A 19,271-nucleotide genomic window follows, 5' to 3' on the forward strand; every position below is an offset into this window, starting at 1 on the left:
GAGAAAGGAGCTTGAGAAAAAAAATTAAGAACAGATGCCAAGATGTTCGGTAGGAGATTAGTGTAATTGTGAGATGTTCTATACATTATCAAATATATAAAACTTTCTATATTGAATGTACATTATACAGATCATTCATATGTGTACATAAAATTTTAAAATAAAAGGAATTGACTGATCTGTTTAAAAAAATTATCTGTCACCTCTACACTGGATGGGGCAAAAATGAACTTTCAGTTATGAGTATGCAAAACACAGAGCTTATTCTTTTTTAAAAATATTTTTTAAAATACTTTTTTTGAATTTTTATTATCCCTTGTGCATTGGTGAAATTATTTTTGTATTTATTCCTAGATATTTTATTGTATTTATTGTTATGTAAATAGGATTTTCACCCATTGTCTTCTAATTGGTCTTACTTCTGTAAACTATTGCTATTTATTTTAGTAAATGAATTTCACAACCTGATAATTTGCTAAATTACTTATTATTTGAGCTGGGTTTATCATTGATTCTCTCATATTATTTTCATACATTATCATGTCTTGTTGAAATAAAGAGATTTTATTTCATTTTAATATTTTTATTTAGTTTTTTTCTAGCCTCGTTGGCTAACATGACAGAACAATATTAATGAGGAGTGAAGATAATTGGCATCAATATAATTTTCTGACTCTAATGTAATATTTCTCAAGGATTTTTCTGCAAAGTAGAACACTGGTTTTAGGATGCACACACACACACAAACATCTATCGTTATATAGAGCATATATATGTACTTTATTCAGTTAAAGTATCCATATGTGTTTACTTTTCTTGAGTTTCATATTAATATTAATTGTCTATAAATACATAAATAAAGATCAATATATCTATTGAATAATGTTTTTGATGCTTCAGGTGCATTTGAAAAGAAGGTATATTTCCTCTCATCTGTATACTAGAGGCCTGGTGCATGAAATTCATGCACGGGGAGGGGGCAGTCCCTCAGCCTGGGCTGCAACAATGTCAGTATCCTGCCCTCCCTCCCACCGGGGCGATGCTTCCCCAGCATTCCACAAGCCCTAGCCAGCCACCGGCCAGAGGCCTGTCTGCCCATCCTCCCTCCATGTACCAGGGCTCATGGGATGCTGAGGCTCATTGCTGGGACTATACTGCCAGCATCCAGTGCCCTGGCTACTATTGGTGCTGCCATCTTTTTTTTTTTTTTTAAATCAATCTTTATTGTTCATATTATTACAAAGGTTCCTCACTTCTTCCCCCCTCCACCAGGTTCCCACTCCACCCTCCACCCCATCCCCACCCCCCATTGTCCTCATCCATAGGTGCACAATTTATGTTCAGTCTCTTCCCGCATCCACCATTCCCCCTTTCCCCGAGAACAGTCAGTCCACTCTGCTCCCATATCGCCGACTCTACTACAATCAACAACTAATATTGTTCATCAGGTTTTTCAATCTCCTTTTTTTTTTTTTTTTTTTTTTAATTAATAAACTTTTACACTTCTAAGAATAAATTTTAAAATCTAATAATTTTAAACCTTGTTTTTTTCTGCCCTGGGAATTGAGAGCAAACTTGTTTACATATAAACTTGCTCTTAGGCTATCAAAAGGTGTAGCCATTCAAGTGTAAATGGACACATTGTTTAAACATAGCTGCTGGTTGGAATTGGATTACTTGTTCTGGGTGGGAAGGGCTTGTCCTCCCCATTCTCCATTAAAATTAAGATGTTAGCTTTAAAACCTCTTATTGGCAAGAGACCTTAAACTTTCAGAAGTTTAAATTTTTCAGGTAGCAAATCAATTACTTAGCATTTTCTCCACATTCCCAAGGATACACTTCAAACAAAAGACACATCCAAATAGATCAACCAACCCCATCCAGACCCCACACAAGGCACTCACAGATCAACACCCCAGCGCTATAATAACTCAACACATCCAGATCTAAGCTTTCATCACTTGATTCAGCAGACCCACAAGTTCCCCCAAAAGTTTTCATCCATGTCTGAGAAGCAGCCGTGGGGCATGGGCAGGTGAGGAGTGAGCTGTTCCAGGCCTGGCTGCTCCAGGCTTGGCCTCTGTTGCTCTGGTCCACTCCACAATCAGCTGCTGCGGGTCTGGCGGCTGCCGCTCTGGACCTGGCTGCTGCTGTTCTGGGCCTGGCTGCTCCAGACCAGGCTGCTCTAGAACCGGCTGCTCCGGGCCCAGCTGCTCCGGGCCTGACTGCTCCCAGCCTGGCTGCTCCCGGCTTTGATGCTGCTGCTGCTCTGAGCCTGGTTGCTCCCGACCCGGCTGCTCTGGGCCCGGCCTCTCCGGAAGCAGCCCCCGGCCTCAGCTCCATGGCCCGCGATCAGCGGTTGAGGGCCCAGCTGCACCCCCCCCCCCCCGGGTGCCCCGTCGCTGGGCTTCTTGCTGGCACCCGGCTGACCGGAGTCCGGGAGCGACTCCTGCTCCTCATTATGTTCCTCCCAGTCTGGAGCTTTTTTCTCTTTCCCTCTCTGGGAGTCTAGCATCAGAGTCAACAGACTGTCTTCTGCGCACAATGTGCGCGACTCCAGAGGCTCTGCCCCTCTCCGCTCCCCTGGGACTCCGCCTCACAGCCCTGTCTCCCTCTGTTTGAGCCTGGGTCCCCAGGGTCTGGCCTAGAACTGGGGTTCAGAGCAGTCAAAACTGTTGCCCAGCACGGCCGGAGCTCTTGTTTCCTTCCCGCCAGGGCATTCTAGCATCAGAGTCAACATTCCTTCCTTTGTGCGCAGTGTGCGCGACTCTGGGGGCTCCACCTTTTGCTGCTCCCCTGGGATTCCGCCTCACAGCCCAGTCTCCCTCTGCTTGAGCATGGGTCCCCAGGGTCTGGCCCAGAACTGGGGCTCAGCGCTGCCGGTTCTGGGGTTCAGCCCAGTCCAGGGCTTTTATTTCCTTCCTGCTAGGGAACGCCAGACAGGCACCCAGCCTTCTCTTCCTCTCCGTTTCCGTCCTCTCTGCGCACATGCACTCACACGCAGCATGTCTCCGTACCTTAGGCTTTTTCAGCTCCTCTGATTTTCCTTCTGGTTTTCTCTTTCCTTCTTGTTGTAGAATTTTCAGTCAGTTGACCACCTGTAGCTCTGGGCAATGTCCATTTTATATTTTAGTTGTATTCCAATGAAATTGTTGTGTGTGGCTGAGGTTAGGTGTTTACCTGTGCAGCCATCTTGAATCCTCCCCACTTGTCTCCATTTTTTAATGGAAATTAGAAATAACCTTTACACTAAAAAAAATTAATTTTTGAAGTAGTAAATAACTCTACTTATAAGTGAACAGAAACTACTTATAAGTAGACTTATTTACTTCAAAAATTAATTTATTTTATGCTAGAACATAAAAACCTACACTTTAGATTCATTCAACCATAGCAAACATAAACTAACCCAGCTTTTATACTCCTGATGTGCTTAATTCCCAGATGGATTTCTTCTGCCACCAGCTGGACTTTAAGTATTTTGTGAAGTGTAATTTTTCATTGAACCATTCACACTCACTAACCTCTGGACTCCTCTTGGGTGCCAACTTCATAGCCAATTTGTATTCTGAGCATTCATATGAGTTGTTATTCACTAAACCAGATCATTGATTCCTATTGTGAAGATCATGAATGGCTACAGCTGTAAACATGGTTCTCTGGAGGGTTTTTGCTGCAGCAGGACCTGAAACCTAGGCTCCAGGGACAAATGGGTGGTGCCGCCATCTTTGTGATGGAGTGATGGTTAATTTTCACATTACCCTTCTATTAGATACGATATTGGTCAATATACTGGTCAGTATCTATCATACTGAAAATATTACTAAGATTATTCATAACATAACATAACATAACATAACATAACATAACATAACATAACATATTTTTGTCCAAATTTATTGTCTTGTATTGAGAGTGGCCTGTAGAAATCATCATTTATTTCTAGTTCAAAATATTTTTATTATCCCAAATAAAACCCCAATAAGCAGTCCTCTTCATTCTCCCTTCCTTCCTGGCACCCAGTGATCTGTTTTCTGTAACTGTGGATTTACAGAATATCTCATAGAAATAGAATCATACTATACAGCATGGGGCAAAAGTAGGTCCACAATTGTGAGTATGTAAAACACAGTTATTTCTTGTATTATTATTTCTTTATTATTTTATTTATTTTCCATATGAACAACTGTAAACCTACTTTTACCCCACCTTGTATTTAACCTTTTGGTATCTTTCACTGAAACATAATGTTTTTGAGCACATGTGTCAAACACAAGGCCCGCGGGCCAAATCCAGCCCGCCAGGCCTTGCAATGTGGCCTGCACCGCGCTGTCATCACTGCACTCCGCTGTCAGTTTATGACATTGTCAGTTTATGACTGTTCAGTAAACCATTCGGCCAGCGATTTAGGCTGGATTTTAGATTTTGGCCCCTTCTCTAATTGAGTTCGACACCCCTATTTTAGAGGCTCATTCATATACTAGCATCTATCAGAACTCCATTCCTTTTTATGACTGAGCTAGAGGTCCAGTGCACAAAATTTGTGCACAGGGGTTGGGGTTCCCTTCATCCGAGCCTGCACCCTCTCCAATCTGGGACCCCTCAGGGGATGTCCAACTGCCAACCAGGGTAAGAGTAGTAGAAGAAAGAAATGTTAGTTTTCAAAATAAGTAGTTCTGTATTATGGGTTTTTAAAGCATATGCATGATTCCCTTTGGCAAAAAATAGATAATAAAATCAAATAAAAATTATATTTCCAAGAAGTATATTTTATGTCATTTTAGACTTTAAATATTTTGAAATATGATTTTTTATATTCTGCATCTGTTAGCATATAACTTAATTTTATTTCTCTTATATCTCACTTTATTCTAAAGTAAAATGGTTTTGGTTTGATGGTCACATTGTCCTTATACATGAAGATATAAATGGAAGTGTTCTATTATCCTGTATTGATCCAGCCCAAGGTAAAATAGTGATGTCAAGTCATACTCACCTCAATTGGATTTTCAGTGTCTGAAGGATACAATTAAATACAAAATCAGAATATCAATCCAATTTTTAAGACACATGTGCAACATAAACATAAAAGTGAGTTTTACACCTCATGATATTTAGGGAACATGTTTTCTGAATTTATCAGGAAAAAAAGGACAATTGAGTAACTCCTTTACTGAGAAGCATAAGTAAAACAAAAACAAAAAATCCAAGAGAAAAGGTAAAAAAAAAAAAAAAAAAAGATATTGAACAAAAGTAACCAGGCACAGATTTTGTTTCTCTTGGGAAAATCTGAAAGCAAGCACTGTATGAACCATGGTTTCAAAACAAGAAGTTCAAATTACATTTAATAAAGTCAGAAATTTTAAAAAATAAATTTTCTTTTTATTTAAAGTAGAAAAATAAATGGAATCATTACCAATGTGCATGGTTTAAAATGTATTTATATGATATTTGTTACGAGATAAAATACACTTTGATGTGTTTCTCTGCCTTCTAGTGGCCGATTAATGAGCATGGCTTGTAACTAGTGAAATGTAAGAATTTCTGTTTTCAGTCATTTAAATATTGAGTTTTTTCTTGAGAAAAGAGCTAAATAAGCTGTTTCTTCCAAATATAATTGTTTTGACTTCATCACTTTCCCCATACCCTGCACTGTATAGGATAATGAAATAGAGATGTGTGTGTGTGTGTGTGTGTGTGTGTGTGTGTACCCACCAGCCTACAAGTGAACAGAAGTTAAAACACACATGGCACAAGAACACTTTTATCCTTTAAGCCACTGGTGCTATCTGGATAGAGATAAATTATTATTGTTTCCTTGTCTCGAATTTCACACCCTAAGATCTTACTGCCAGGGCAATTCTATGAAACTTTAATTGCTTGCTGAGACCTTAGCTTAAACTCAGAAAGGGCAGAGGAACAGTCGAACTATGAGACACTTAAATTATGAGAGAAAGTAGGGCCATCCTCCCAGAATTGGTTGCGGAGTGTCTGACCCACTACAGAGATGGTAGGGAGTTCCTGAGGTCCTGGTTGGGAACAGAGTCAGACACAGGAAATGAATCCCTCTCCTTGTAGCCCCGATGGCACAAGATTTGTTTATATATTTTTGCTTGTGCAACTCTGGGCACCTAGGATTTTAAATGAAGTGAATGTATTCCATCAGACTCAGCCATTCATCCTCATGGACCAAATTAAAGTAAGTGATAACCACATGGCCTGTTTCTCTCTCTTTCACTCTCTCTTTTTTAAAACTTACTATTACTTTTTCACATTCAGTTATAGAGAATGAATAACTTTTCTTAGAAGTCAGAACTTAAATGTTTTAAGCCACACATCTTTCCTAAGTAACTAGAGATTCCATCTCAAGACATCTTTGTGGGTATGTTTTTATAGTTTATACAGTAAAGCACAGGCTTTGAATGCAGCCATAGCAAGAACTTCCTTCTTAAAAAAGATGCATTAATTTTTATTTTTATACCTCAAATATGGTCCCACATGTTATTTCAGAGACATAGATAAAGCTAATTAATTTAAACCAAGTGAAAGCAATGAGTTAAAATTATTACGATTCAACTTTGTTGAGTAAAGCAATGAAAACAAATGAAATTTTACCATGTCTTGAATGAAGTTAAACTGTTAGAATTGTGATGGCCTATTATATTTCTAATTACGTAAAGGACAGAATATGAACCTATTAAGTTTATTTAAGTGATATATCAAAATAGTAAGACTATTGAATACATATATTTTAATATATTTTATTGATCTTTTATAGAAAGGAAAAGAGAGGGATAAAGAGTTAGAAACATCGATGAGAGAGAAACATCAATCAGCTGCCTCCTGCACACATCCCACTGAGAATGTGCCCCCAACCAAGGCACATCCTTTGACCGGAATTGAACCTGGGATCCATCAATACAGGCTGACGCTCTATCCACTGAGCCAAACCAGTTAGGGCTGAATACATACAATATATTTTATTTATGATTTAGAACATTTCATTTTCACAGAAACACAGGCATCTGTAGCTTAAAATTTAACAAGTGACCTATTTTTATTTCTTATAAATTTACACATGTTTTATAACATTTTTCCAAAAACTTTAATTTTATGTTATTCATATAATTTCTGAAGACAGTTATGTCAGTTTTATAATGAGTATTTCAAAGAAAAGTAGTAACCAGATAATTTGGTCAAATGTCCATTCAATATCAAATTAAAAGTGTTCAGCTTAACCCTGGCCAGTGTACCTCAGTGAATAGAGCGTCAGCCTGCACACCAAAAGGTCATAGGGTTTGATTCCTGATCAAGGGAACATATCTGGGTTGCAAGTGTGATCCCAGGTGTCAGTTGGAGCCCATGCAGGAGGCAATCAATGAAGGTGACTCTCTCACATTGATGTTTCTCTCTCTCCCTCCCTCCCTTTCTTCCTTTCTTTCTAAAAACTAATGAACAAAATATCATTAGGCTAGAATGAACAACATAAAAAAAAATGTGTTCATCTTAATTTGATGTATTTTTCAATGTCCCCCAAAGGTGATATGGTGATACCTGGCTTGAGAAAATATTGACTCATCTCTGCTCTGTAGCTAAAATACACTGGAACTCTGACAATCACAGAGACCCCAGCTAATGATTAACATTTGTGTATCATTGGAAAGGAGGTAATGCTCAAATCTGTCCCCAATCCACTCTGGAATAGAACGGAGTCATAGAGCAAGGAAATACACCCTCAGAAAGTTATGAAGAAAAAGGACTCATGTTAAAATGAAAGTTTGAGTAAGATTGTGTAAGGCTTGGAGATACATAGCTGTGATTATTGAAAAGTGAAAAATGGATACCAGACCTGCCTCATATCAAAACCTATTGAAGACAAAAAAAAAAAAAAAAAAAAAAATTCAACAAACATTCTTCTAACCCTTTTGAATAAAATATAATTTATATAGTAAAAATTAATGAAAACATAAAGTTTAACAACTAAAACCCATGTAAAGTAATAGAAAATTTCAAGGATTACTAAGATCTTTCCTCCTTCTTCTTTCTCTTTCCATATACTACCACCATCTTTACCTATCATATGGCCTTCATGTCTAATGTGAACTGTGGTTTATTTTTGCCTAGTTTTGAAATTTGTATAATAAGAACAATGTAATATAAACTGTTATGTTCAGTCTATCTTATTATCCTTGTGTTCTTATAAAGGACCTCCAAGGGCTGATCTTCATTTTCTTGACAACAACTAGGCTTGATGTAAATTACTGTGACTGATGAATAAGACAAATGATTGATTTGATGTAAAGCAATTGGGGCCCAAGTTGGGTACTGGAACTGGGTCAACTTTACTGAAAACAAAATGAAGAGTAATGACTATATAAAGGAAATTTTGAGGCATGGAACCTCTAGGAGGATGAACTTTGGGAAATTGTTGACTTCTTTCAATAATATTTTGTTTGCTTTTGTATGTTTCCTTTTGTTTTGTTTTTTAAGACAGGTCTTTATGAGAGAGTCTACCACTAAGTCCAACAAATAGCAACTTCAAAGAATAAACACATTCTATCACACAAGTTTCTGAGGGTTGGGAATTCTTGAACAATTTGGATGTGACTCAGGTTCTCTTATTAGGTGACTGTCAAGATAGTTGGGGCTCTGATATCTGAAGGCTTGAGTAGAGCTGGAAAGTTGGCTTGCAAGACATGCTCATTACATAGCTGCTAGAAATAGACTTTATTTCTTTTTTAATTGAATGTATTGAGGTAATCTAGGTTCACAAAATCATACATGTTCAAGTGTACAGTTCAACAAAGAGGTTTTAGCTCCTTGTCATAATGTCCTTTCAACAAGGCAGGCATTCCCATATCGAGTGACCTGAAAGAGAAAAAGAAGGAAGAAGCCACACTATCTTTTGTGAACTAGACTCAGAAGTGGCATACTATCATTTCCATTGTCTTTCACTGGTCACACATATCAACTGTGAGACAATGTGGGAATTTAAGCAAAGTTATGTGAATCTGAAAGTGTGAATCATTGGTGAACAACTAGCATTTGACTATAATACATACTTTGTGGATTTTCACCTTTATAATAAACAAAGACTGATAATATGAGACACACTTCTTTATGTAAAATTTATAAGTACATTTACAACTCTTACTATGTGACCTAAGAAAGGATAAGGCAATGTAGAGAGTAGGGTTGGTGACTGTATAATCTCATTTCACACAACTTGAACTGAATTGGCAAACTATGGCCTGTGGAGGAAATTTGTCCCACCATTTATTTTTCTAAATAAAATTCCCTTGTAACACAGCTAAACCATTCATATACATACTATCTATGTTTTCTTTTTGCACTACAATGGCAGAGTTGAGTAGTTTCAACAGAAGACTTGCCCACAAAGCTAAAAACATTCACAATTCACTTTTTATAGAATGCTTTGAGGATGTAAAGAGAAAAAATTCCAAAATTCCAAAAGAAATGTAAAGTGTGGGTAAATATTCCAAATATTTCCAAAAGAAATGATAAGGCTCCCATGAGCATACTTATATAATGCTTTTAATAAAGGCAAATAGTCTGATACAGCAGGAGAAAGAGTATTCAAATGAGTTGGGGACAGATAAACATCCAGGAATAAACTTCCCAAAGTTTACTTACACAAAGATAAAATTTCTCTGGATAAAACTGCTAATATTTGTTCTGATATTTGTGTGGTGAAATTTGGTTTTTGGAGAGCTGAGGCAGAAGTTTCTTGCAGGGTTTGGTCATATAATGGAGACCGAATGCCTAACCAATTTTCTCCACTGTAAGTTATCAATAAACAAATTGGCCCTTGAGACTTTTGAACTTAAAAAAAAAAAAAAACTTACTATAAATAATTAGTTAGTTGGTTAGTTCACTGTCCTTACTATGACCAACAGGCAAAAACTGATGCTCAAATATCTTGAGATAAGCAGAAAGCTGTCCCGACCCAAATATAAATAATCCTATTGGACAAATTTAGATGTCACTAATGGAGTTACTAAGAATAAATATATTGGGGTAACCATAAAGCCACAATGAGACACCAACGCGCTCCTCACAGCATTCAAAATGGCAACAGAGAGGGGTGGCTTCTGGGAGCTGAGGGCCTCAGTCCCACAACCACAAGGATCTAAATTATGCCAACAGTCCGAAGGAGCTTGGAATAGAACTCTGCGTTTCAGATGAGAAGGCAGGCTGGTGAAGGCCTTGGTTCTAGGCTTATGAAACCACAGATAAGGAAACAACTAAGCAATGGCCAATTCCTGATCCAAAGATAATACCAGGTAATAAACATGTTCTATTGTTAAGTTCCTAACCTCCTCATAATTTGCCATGAATCCACACATAGAATGTATTATAGATACTTGGGGTTACATATTTAGGGTTTCAGAATAAAATAAGGAAGACTACGTGGACTACAGCCATATTTTTTGTGTGTTTCTTAGACATTTCCTCACCCTCTTCTATTTGTTTTATATCTAACACTGAAATAGTCACTCAACTAAATCCTCTCATGTGTACAATCCCATTTAAAAAAAAAAAGGAGAACAAAAGAAAAAAATAAAGCAACTATCCCCAGAGAATATACTATTAGAAATCCCATGTCAGAGGGAAGAAAAATACTTAGTAGAAAGACCTTTATGTAAAAGAAGTCTCACCCATCCCAAAGATTATAAAGAGACTTTCAGGATGAAGGAAAGCAGAATGCAGGTAAGAGTGGGAGGAATAATGTCAAACATGAAATGGGTCACATGGTCAAGGCCTGTGTATGACTAATATAAGGGGACCATGCTGTGAGAGAGACACACTGTCATGGTTGACTAGAATCTTCCATTCAATCCAGAACTTTCCATTGGAATACTTTGAAATTATATGGAAGCTGAAAACAACTCAGAGCTATAATTGGGAGCCAACAGTGATTTAGCTCTCCCAGTGGAGACAAATTTTGAAAGCATTCAATCTGGACAGAAAGTGTGAAAATGGAACATCTTTGGTTCATTGCAGAGAAAATCACTCTAAGAAAGAAAACAGTCAAACAAAAGAAACAAGAATCCCAAAGGAAATTGCTTCATGAGAGGAGACAGGGAGAGGGGAGAATCAGAAGAGAAATTACTCATTTAATTACAATCTTATCATACTGTGTTTTAAATTGAAATTATTGTGTATTATTTGGAAATCATGTGGACAATAAAGCCAAAACATAAAATATCCAGGAAGTACAATGTATGTTCGCTTAGTTCCAGTTAAACCTTTTAAAAATGTTTTAGCCTGTCCTGTGTTGTATTTTCATAATATAACTTAAAAAATGTATTTTTCCTAAGTCAATCTTTATACATGAAAGTAAAGAGTTCTGCTTTTAATCTTGTTATATTTATATAATGACACATAAAAGATTCTTTCTTCTTCCTGGCTCATTATACATTAAAAATCAATTTGAATTCTTAATTATTATTATTATTATTTAATTGAAATATAAAACTATTAAATACATAGATATGTAAATATAAATTTCTAAATATGTGTATACAACAATTAACCAAAAAGAAAGGAAATTGGATTCTGAAATCTGTGAGACTGTAAAAACCTCATCCGGATCTCAGGACTTGGACCTCATTGTGTTCCTAGCCCTTCTATGACACATTCAGAAACCCCTCTATAAAATGGTTCACTCCCTCTTCCACAAAAAGAAGGGAATTGTTCATATATTACATATATCATTTAGGAAAAGGTTCTTGGGATTGATTAGAGTTTAAGATATTTAATGAATGTGCAAATATTTTATTGATTGATAAGGAAGAGTGAAGTAAAGAAAGAGATATTGTCAATGTATGTGATCAGGACTTGGAGACCCTTTACTCTTGCAAATTCTGAAAGCAATCACATAGGAATCACATATTTAACCAAATATTTAAAATCTCCTTACAAAATTCAGGAGCATCAAGAGCAAAATGCAAAGGTGTGCCCCTCTGGAGCTGGAAGATACACCTGAGGAAACTTATATGCACTTTCAACTCTACATTAACTCATGTTAACTCATTAACTCATCATGTTCTCACATATGAGGTCCATTCATGTAGAAGTATAGGTATCCAGAAAGAACTACCAGAAACGTGAGATGATGATGGGAATTCCCAATATAGTACTCCACACAAAGGTCTGAAATAATGTTGGTGTATATTACTCAATGTAAGTTGTTTAATTTAAATTTCTGCAGAGAAAATTTACCAGAATATATATATATGACAATATTGATCATATGCACTAAATAAAAATATTTATAAAATTATTTACCTGAAGTTTTGCAATTTTACGTATACATGCATGCATCTCATCAATTGTAAAATGCATACTCTCAAATATATGAAAATTGCATGATAAAATATAATATGAAGCATTTTACAGATCTCAAAAACAGATAATTAGTAATGATGTAAGAGGTAGACTTACCATTCTTAGTAATGCTGGGCTTTCATTGCCCACCCTTCTGCTCTAAGCAACACCTAAGCTGTTGTTTTCACAGATATAAAAATTTTTATCTGTGCAGGGTTCATTCAAAAAAGTTTTGGGTGAGTTATACAACATGCAGGTTCCTGCATCTACACCTTCAGATAATGCAAATCTGCAATGAAAAATAAAATGTTACATAGAAAAAGGAAATGAAAATTTCCTATCTTAAAATGTGTATTTGCTAATTTAATCTAGGAAAACAAATTAGAGCATAAAAGTGATTTTGTATGATGCTATAATACCATGTTTGTGACTGGAAGCAATATTCCAAGATTACAAATATACAGAAAATAAGCTCCGATTATAAAAACGTGGGAAGATGCTGAGAATATTGGATACTACCAGAAAAAAAAAAAAGAATAGCTATCCTGCTTTTCCTGGGCAGTTTATGTGTGAGAGGGCAGCTTTTTATCTCATATGTTGTTGATAATTATCTGCTCAGACAAGTCCTGGTATCAAGGTAAAAAGAAAAAGTCAAAACCTATTTTATGATCAAAAGTACAGTAACTTGTGTCACTTGAACATTTATGTGGATGCTCTATATAAGTCTAAAACTGTTGTTCTCTTGTATCTAATCTTTTCTGTATTCTCATGCTCCAAACAGGTTTATTTTAGCTACATTGTTCCTGGAATTTATATTTTCTGAGTACTAAGGATAAACTCATAAAGTACAGGAAAGTCTTGACCATCAGAAACTTACAGATCTTTGGATAAAGCAGAGCCATTCTCCCACAACCAGGCATGATGTCTGTCAGAGTAAGAGAGTCCAATCCAATAAAAATTTCTAAGGTATTTTATAAATGGCTGCTTTAAAAGAGAGACAAATTATTAATCTAATTTGAATCCACTCTACAAATAAAGTCCTCTAAAGAAAGTTAGTGTCCAGAATCAGATCCAGACTCTACTCTAAATCAATCAAACTGAAATTATTATAAAAGTCTAGTACAGGAAGTATGGTCATGTCTCATCATGTTCTCACATATGAGGTCCATTCATTTATGAAGAAAAAAATATCACAAATCTCAATTCTGGAATGAAAGGAAAACTTTATAAAGGGGTTAGATTTTCATGAAATAGTTCCTTCACAGAAGATCAATCATAAAATTGGATTCCAAATCAAAAGCATCTTGAGGAATAGTTTTTCAGACATAACCTTTTTGTCCTATTCTCCCCACAGGTTACTCATGCACCTGGAGAACTCTTTCACTTGTCTTAAGAGTTGGGTAACTATTATAATCATGCTTTCATATTTACTCCTCCTTATATTCTAAAATAATCGCAACAGCTATACAATTATAAAAATTATATATTCAATTAAAAAAACCTAAAAATTACAAACTTGCTTGTTTTTTAAAATAAAAGATAATGACCTATTACTCATTTCTTCTTTGATTTCTCTCTAAAATGTCTCTTGTACTTTACCTGGCATCTATCTCAACTTTTATTCCTATAATATAATATGATATAATATAAAATTTTGAGAAATTGTGTGTTGGCTTTATAATGATTGTTCTAAGGAATAAAAAAGTAGTAAGTCATTATTATGTCAAAATACCATCCATTTACTATCTGAAAAGACTTGAATCAAAGTAATTAGCTAACTTAGACAATATGTTATCCTAAGCCAAAGACAATATAATTTTTTTTAAAAAAGAATTAAATACATGCCAGCTCATCCATGTTTTTCAACTGAAGTAGAGTGGAATTCTGAGAAGCACAGAAATCCCTACTTTCTGCCCAAGTTTTTTTTTCATTGGAAATGAAGTAACAGTTGCATTGGTACCCAATCCATTTCTCTTTGCAAAAACAGCAGCCAGAGCCTAAAAGAAAAATAAATAAATAAAACTTGACTAAAGTCATTGGAGACTCAATTTTTTAAGCACTATTTTCTCAAAAATTATTTTATATTTTTCTACAATTTTTTTTTCCTACAAATATTTTTTTTCTACAAATATTTTTTGAGAGACTACTTCAGAGTATAGCCATGTGAATGAATCATGGGCATTGTATTGTAGAGATAGCACCAGAATTATCAATCTGTTATTAATCATAATTAATGCTATTTTGGGTAAATATACATAAGAAATTCAGTATGTTAAAACATCCTATAGCTGAGTGTAGGAAGTGACCCAAAGTTGAGCTCTTCTGTGTGAATAGGATTAATTAGATGGAAGAGATATTTAAAAGTGAAAGACATTTTAGCATATTTTCTGAGCCAGGAATAAATATGGTACATTGGGAGAATTATGGTATATATTTTAGATATTTTATTTTCAAACTGAAGATAAAACAATTAGTTTGAAGACCAATGAATATTTTATCCTCAGAGACAGACGTAATGATACATGGTATGGACTCAAATCTTTGCCAAGTGAATGGTGCTCAAATTATAGAGTAGAATGGTCATTACATGAGGAGAAATGGAGAGAAGTTGAAAATAAACTTCCAGTTAGAAGATCAGTGTTCTGAGGGTCTACTGAATAACCTTGGGATTACAGTTAACAATACTGCATTATACACTTATAAGTTGCTAAAGGGTAGATTTTCAATGTCCTCAGGACAAAAAAGAAATGCAATTATGTGATATGATAGATGTATTATCTAGTGCTACAGTGGTCATCATGTTATAACATATAAGTATATCAACATCAACTCATTGTATATTGTAAACTTATCCTAGCACAATGTTATATGTCAATTATATCTCAATAAAGCTGGGAAATATCTCAAGAAGAAAAAGATAAATAAAATACCATTTGATCATAGATGATGAGACAAGTTGGAGAGAATTTGGGGAAATGCATTAAAAGAAATTGGACTGAGTTGACTTACAATGGAAAAGTAGGCTCAGATTTGCAGAAATCTCTGCACTATGTTCTGAGTCATGTAAGAAATGAAGCAACAGTAAAGATACATATAAATATAAGTTATGAGCAAACACTGGCAGATAATAAGGATTAGCTGTAATATGTACTATAATTTGTTTTTTATTTGTTATTTAAACATTAGCATTCATACAGGAAAAACACATCCTTCAGGCCAAATTTTTCTTATTGCTTAAATATATAAATGATGTACACTCAATGTAATTTAATAATTTTTACATTAGAGAACAAAGAAATGAGAATATTCTAGTGGACAAACTTGTCTTTTACTAAGTGTAATATTCCATCACACTTCTGTGTGAGAAAAACAAAAAACTATTTCATGCTCTATCAAAACTAATATTTTCCAAAATATGGAACCTACCTTCCTGAGGTTCAATGGTGGTGGGTACTGGAGATGATGTTGGCAGAATACTTTGTTTAGTAAATGCTTTAAGAAATAATTAGAAATTTACTTAATTAGATACAGGTTTATAAAATAACACAATATCGTACATTAGTAAAACAAAACCTTTCTTATTGAAGGCTTTATTTAAGTCTTGATCTTTCCTGGTATATATGCTTGCCTATAAAAGCTTACCATTTTTCAACAAAATTCCTAAAGTGGCCATCAGCACAAGGCACGTTACTCCTAAGATCCCAGAAGTCAACCTCCATAGTGTGCTCTGAAAAGCTGTAGAGAAAGGGAGGTGGAGGGATGAGTTGAACAACAAACACAGGAGCTAAAGTGCTGATACGCAGACACCAGAGAGAAAATACAAAAATTTATTCAGTTTGAAAACCCAACTGAAACATTGGAAAATGAAGACATTCCATTGAGAATTCCACCCAAAATTAAACATTTTATGTGATGTATTTTATTCTTTAGGAAGGTTATCCATATATTTTCTTCTTTACCAGCTCTTTCTCAGAAAGTGGATTCAACATTTATTTTTAATTTGACAAAGAAGTCCAGCGATCTGGAGTAAGAAGGAACAGGCACCAAGCTCTGTTTTATGGGCTTACAAAACAAACATCTACTTTAATTTTCTTAGCAAAAATCACAAGATATGATTCCCACTAGGTAGATGAAAAAATTTAGAACTAATTATTATTGCTATTTTCTCAAGGTATCAAAGCTAGTAAGTATCCAAGTCAGAAATCAAACGAAAGTTTGTCTAAGACCAGTCTTTATTTAATATATTCTGTCATTGTCACAACACACTTGGGAGCATGTCCTTCTGAGAAAGGACAGCTGCTCCTAGATGTGTAGAGCTTTTACAGGGAAGAAAAGGCATTGAAGTATCTGGATCAAAGCATGGTCAATACGGGGGGAGCTGGGTTTATATCACATTGAATTATGATACATAAGCAACAATATTTACAAGAACATTATATTACTAAATACCTCATATTCCTTGCTTATAGCCATTTTCCTGATAACAATTCAACATTAGGAGATTTTGCATTAACATCAGCACACTCCCAAAACGTTGTCATTAACAACTGACTTATGTGTCACACTGTCAATCTGGTTGGTGTTTGCATGTCACAACCCAAATGCAAAATTTTAAAATAGCGCTTGTAAGCACTGTATCCTAAATATTTGGTATTCTCTATTCATACTAGAGAACGTGGCTCATAAGTTAACCTGGTAAGTTCAGTTCTCAATTAGAATTTAGAGCTTTCCCTGCCATCAAACCTGTTGGAAAAGCCTCACAAATCATTTCTAAGTTACAGAATGGCCTAACATTTCCCACACTATTTCCTGAAAGCATGCCCTGAAATGAGCTATACCCACGACATACTGTTTATTTCCGTTTATATTTATTTTTAAATTTATGAGTCAGGCCGACATACCTGCCATGAGAAATGTTCTTCCAGTGTAGACACAGAGAAGCCACGATGTTTGTTTGTTTAGGAAGAATGGTGTTGGAGCTGAAGGCTAAGAACCTGAGAGTTGTGTATGAGGAAACTCAAAAGGAAAAGAAAAAATGGTGTGTTTTAGTGATATGTTTGATGTTCCGGAAACCACAGTACAGGAAATTCTCACTACACTGTGTAAAGCAAATTCCTTGACAATCAGAAGAAAAAAAAAAAAAGTGAAAGGTGTCTTTTTTCTTAATGTTTGAAGAGGGATCATCTTTTAAAAATATTGGGGGGAAAGATGGTCACACCAACGGCAAATTTACTTAGTATAATGAAGTGCCACAAGAATTTCCTTCTTTTAATAATGATAAACATTTATAATTTACTGGCTTTGAACACAGATTCAATTACTTGGAATATGTTAGCACATTTGTTTCTGAATGTCCTTTATAATAAAGAGGTAATACTCCAACACACAAGATGGCCACCCCCATCTGGACACAAGATAGCCATCACAAGATGGCCAGCAGGGGAGGGCAGTTGTGGGTGACTAGGTTAGCAGGAGAGGGCAGTTAGGGGCAACTAGGCTGGCCAGGGAGGGCAGTTAGGGGTGACTGGTGAGGCAGTTAGGGGTGACTAGGATGGCAGAGAGGACTGTTAGGGGAGACCAGTCCTGCAGGGGAGGGCAGGTAGGGGCAATCAGGCTAGCAGAGCAGTTAGGCATCAATCAGGCTGGCAGGGGAGTGATTAGGGGGTGATATGGGCTGGCAGGCAGAAGCAGTTAATGGCAATCACGCAGGCAGGCAGGCAGGCAAATGGTTCAGAGTTGTAAGAAGGATATTCCACTGCCTGATTAGGCAGTCTGATATCCCTCGGGGTCCCAGATTGGAGAGGGTGCAGGCTGGGCTGAGGGACACCATCTCCCCCCACCCCCGCAAGCACGAATTTCATGCACTGGGCATCTAGTTGCTTAATAATAAATATACTTATTCTTCTAATGAGAACACAAAGTTAGAACTAAATACATGACCAAGGTCATTAAGTTTGAGACCCAGGCTATCTTCCTCCAGAGCACACAATGCAATGTATTTCAAGTCAGACCTATCGCCTGTGTCTTATATTTTGAGATTTTGATTTCTTTTCTTTAGCACAGAGTGGTTTCTATTTCTATCACTCTAATCCCTGCCTCATTAACCCCCGTATGGAAGGTGAAGGTAAAAAAGCTAGAACTAGAATGATTTCCCATAACTGTTCCATCCACACACACACACCTGTGCTCTACAGCAGTCTCAGTTGCTCTAGGCCCTCAGGGGTCTGCAAACTCATTAGTCAACAGAACCAAACATCAACAGTACAATTGAAATATCTTTTGAGAACCACATTTTTTAAACTTAAACTGCTTCTAACGCCACTTCTTCAAAATAGACTCACCTAGGCCGTGGTATTTTGTGGAAGAGCCACACTAAAGGGGCCAAAGAGCTGCGTGTGGCTCGCAAGTTGCAGTTTGCCGACCACAGGTCTAGGCTCACACTTCAGTGCCTCATTCAGGTGAGCCCCAAAGTTTTTTTTTTAACATTTAACTCTCCAATGTTCAGTTCCCTTCAAGTTCCTTGAACTGCAGCTGCTTTATTATCCTTATTTGTACTAATATTTAAGTATTATATTTTTACTGTGTTCTGTCATCCAGATAGTATACTGATAGCTCAATCTATAAGTTTTTCTTTTCAGAAGAATAATCTTATTAGTGGGAAATCAAATGTGGGACAAATGGGTAAATAAAAATTTGAAAAGTAGAGACTCTTTTTTACATATTTTTATTGATTTCAGAGAGGAAGGGAGAGGGGAGAGACAGAGAGAGACAGAGACAGCGACATCAATGATGAGAGAGACATCATTGATCAGCTGCCTCCTGCATGCCCCCACTGGGGATGGAACCCGAAACCCAGGCATGTGCCCTTGACCAGAATCAAACCCGGGACCCCTCAGTCCACAGGCCGACACTCTATCCAC

The 19,271-nt window shown here is 36.3% G+C and overlaps 1 protein-coding gene across 4 annotated transcripts; it reads right to left on the reverse strand.

The window, feature by feature from the left end:
- Window positions 1-8,702: 8,702 nt before the first annotated feature.
- Window positions 8,703-17,378, reverse strand: LOC311619068 (natural killer cells antigen CD94-like). Of its 4 annotated transcripts, none has more exons than XM_084876997.1 (8): window positions 17,253-17,377; window positions 15,994-16,086; window positions 15,778-15,843; window positions 15,361-15,405; window positions 14,197-14,348; window positions 13,229-13,332; window positions 12,469-12,640; window positions 8,703-8,868 (listed from the first exon to the last, which is right to left on the reverse strand). In XM_084876997.1, exons 1-7 carry the CDS (start codon window positions 17,257-17,259, stop codon window positions 12,511-12,513), a joined length of 597 nt encoding a protein of 198 aa, XP_084733123.1. In that variant the 5' UTR covers window positions 17,260-17,377; the 3' UTR covers window positions 8,703-8,868; window positions 12,469-12,510. The 4 variants fall into 4 exon arrangements, with proteins under 4 accessions (XP_084733123.1, XP_084733122.1, XP_084733125.1 ...); XM_084876996.1 differs by having other exon boundaries at window positions 13,229-13,335; XM_084876999.1 differs by lacking the exon at window positions 15,361-15,405 and having other exon boundaries at window positions 17,253-17,378.
- Between the last annotated feature and the right edge of the window lie 1,893 nt (window positions 17,379-19,271).

This window comes from Pipistrellus hanaki, assembly GCF_964339955.1.
Source record: "Pipistrellus hanaki genome assembly, chromosome: 3".
NCBI classification, from domain to species: domain Eukaryota; kingdom Metazoa; phylum Chordata; class Mammalia; order Chiroptera; family Vespertilionidae; genus Pipistrellus; species Pipistrellus hanaki.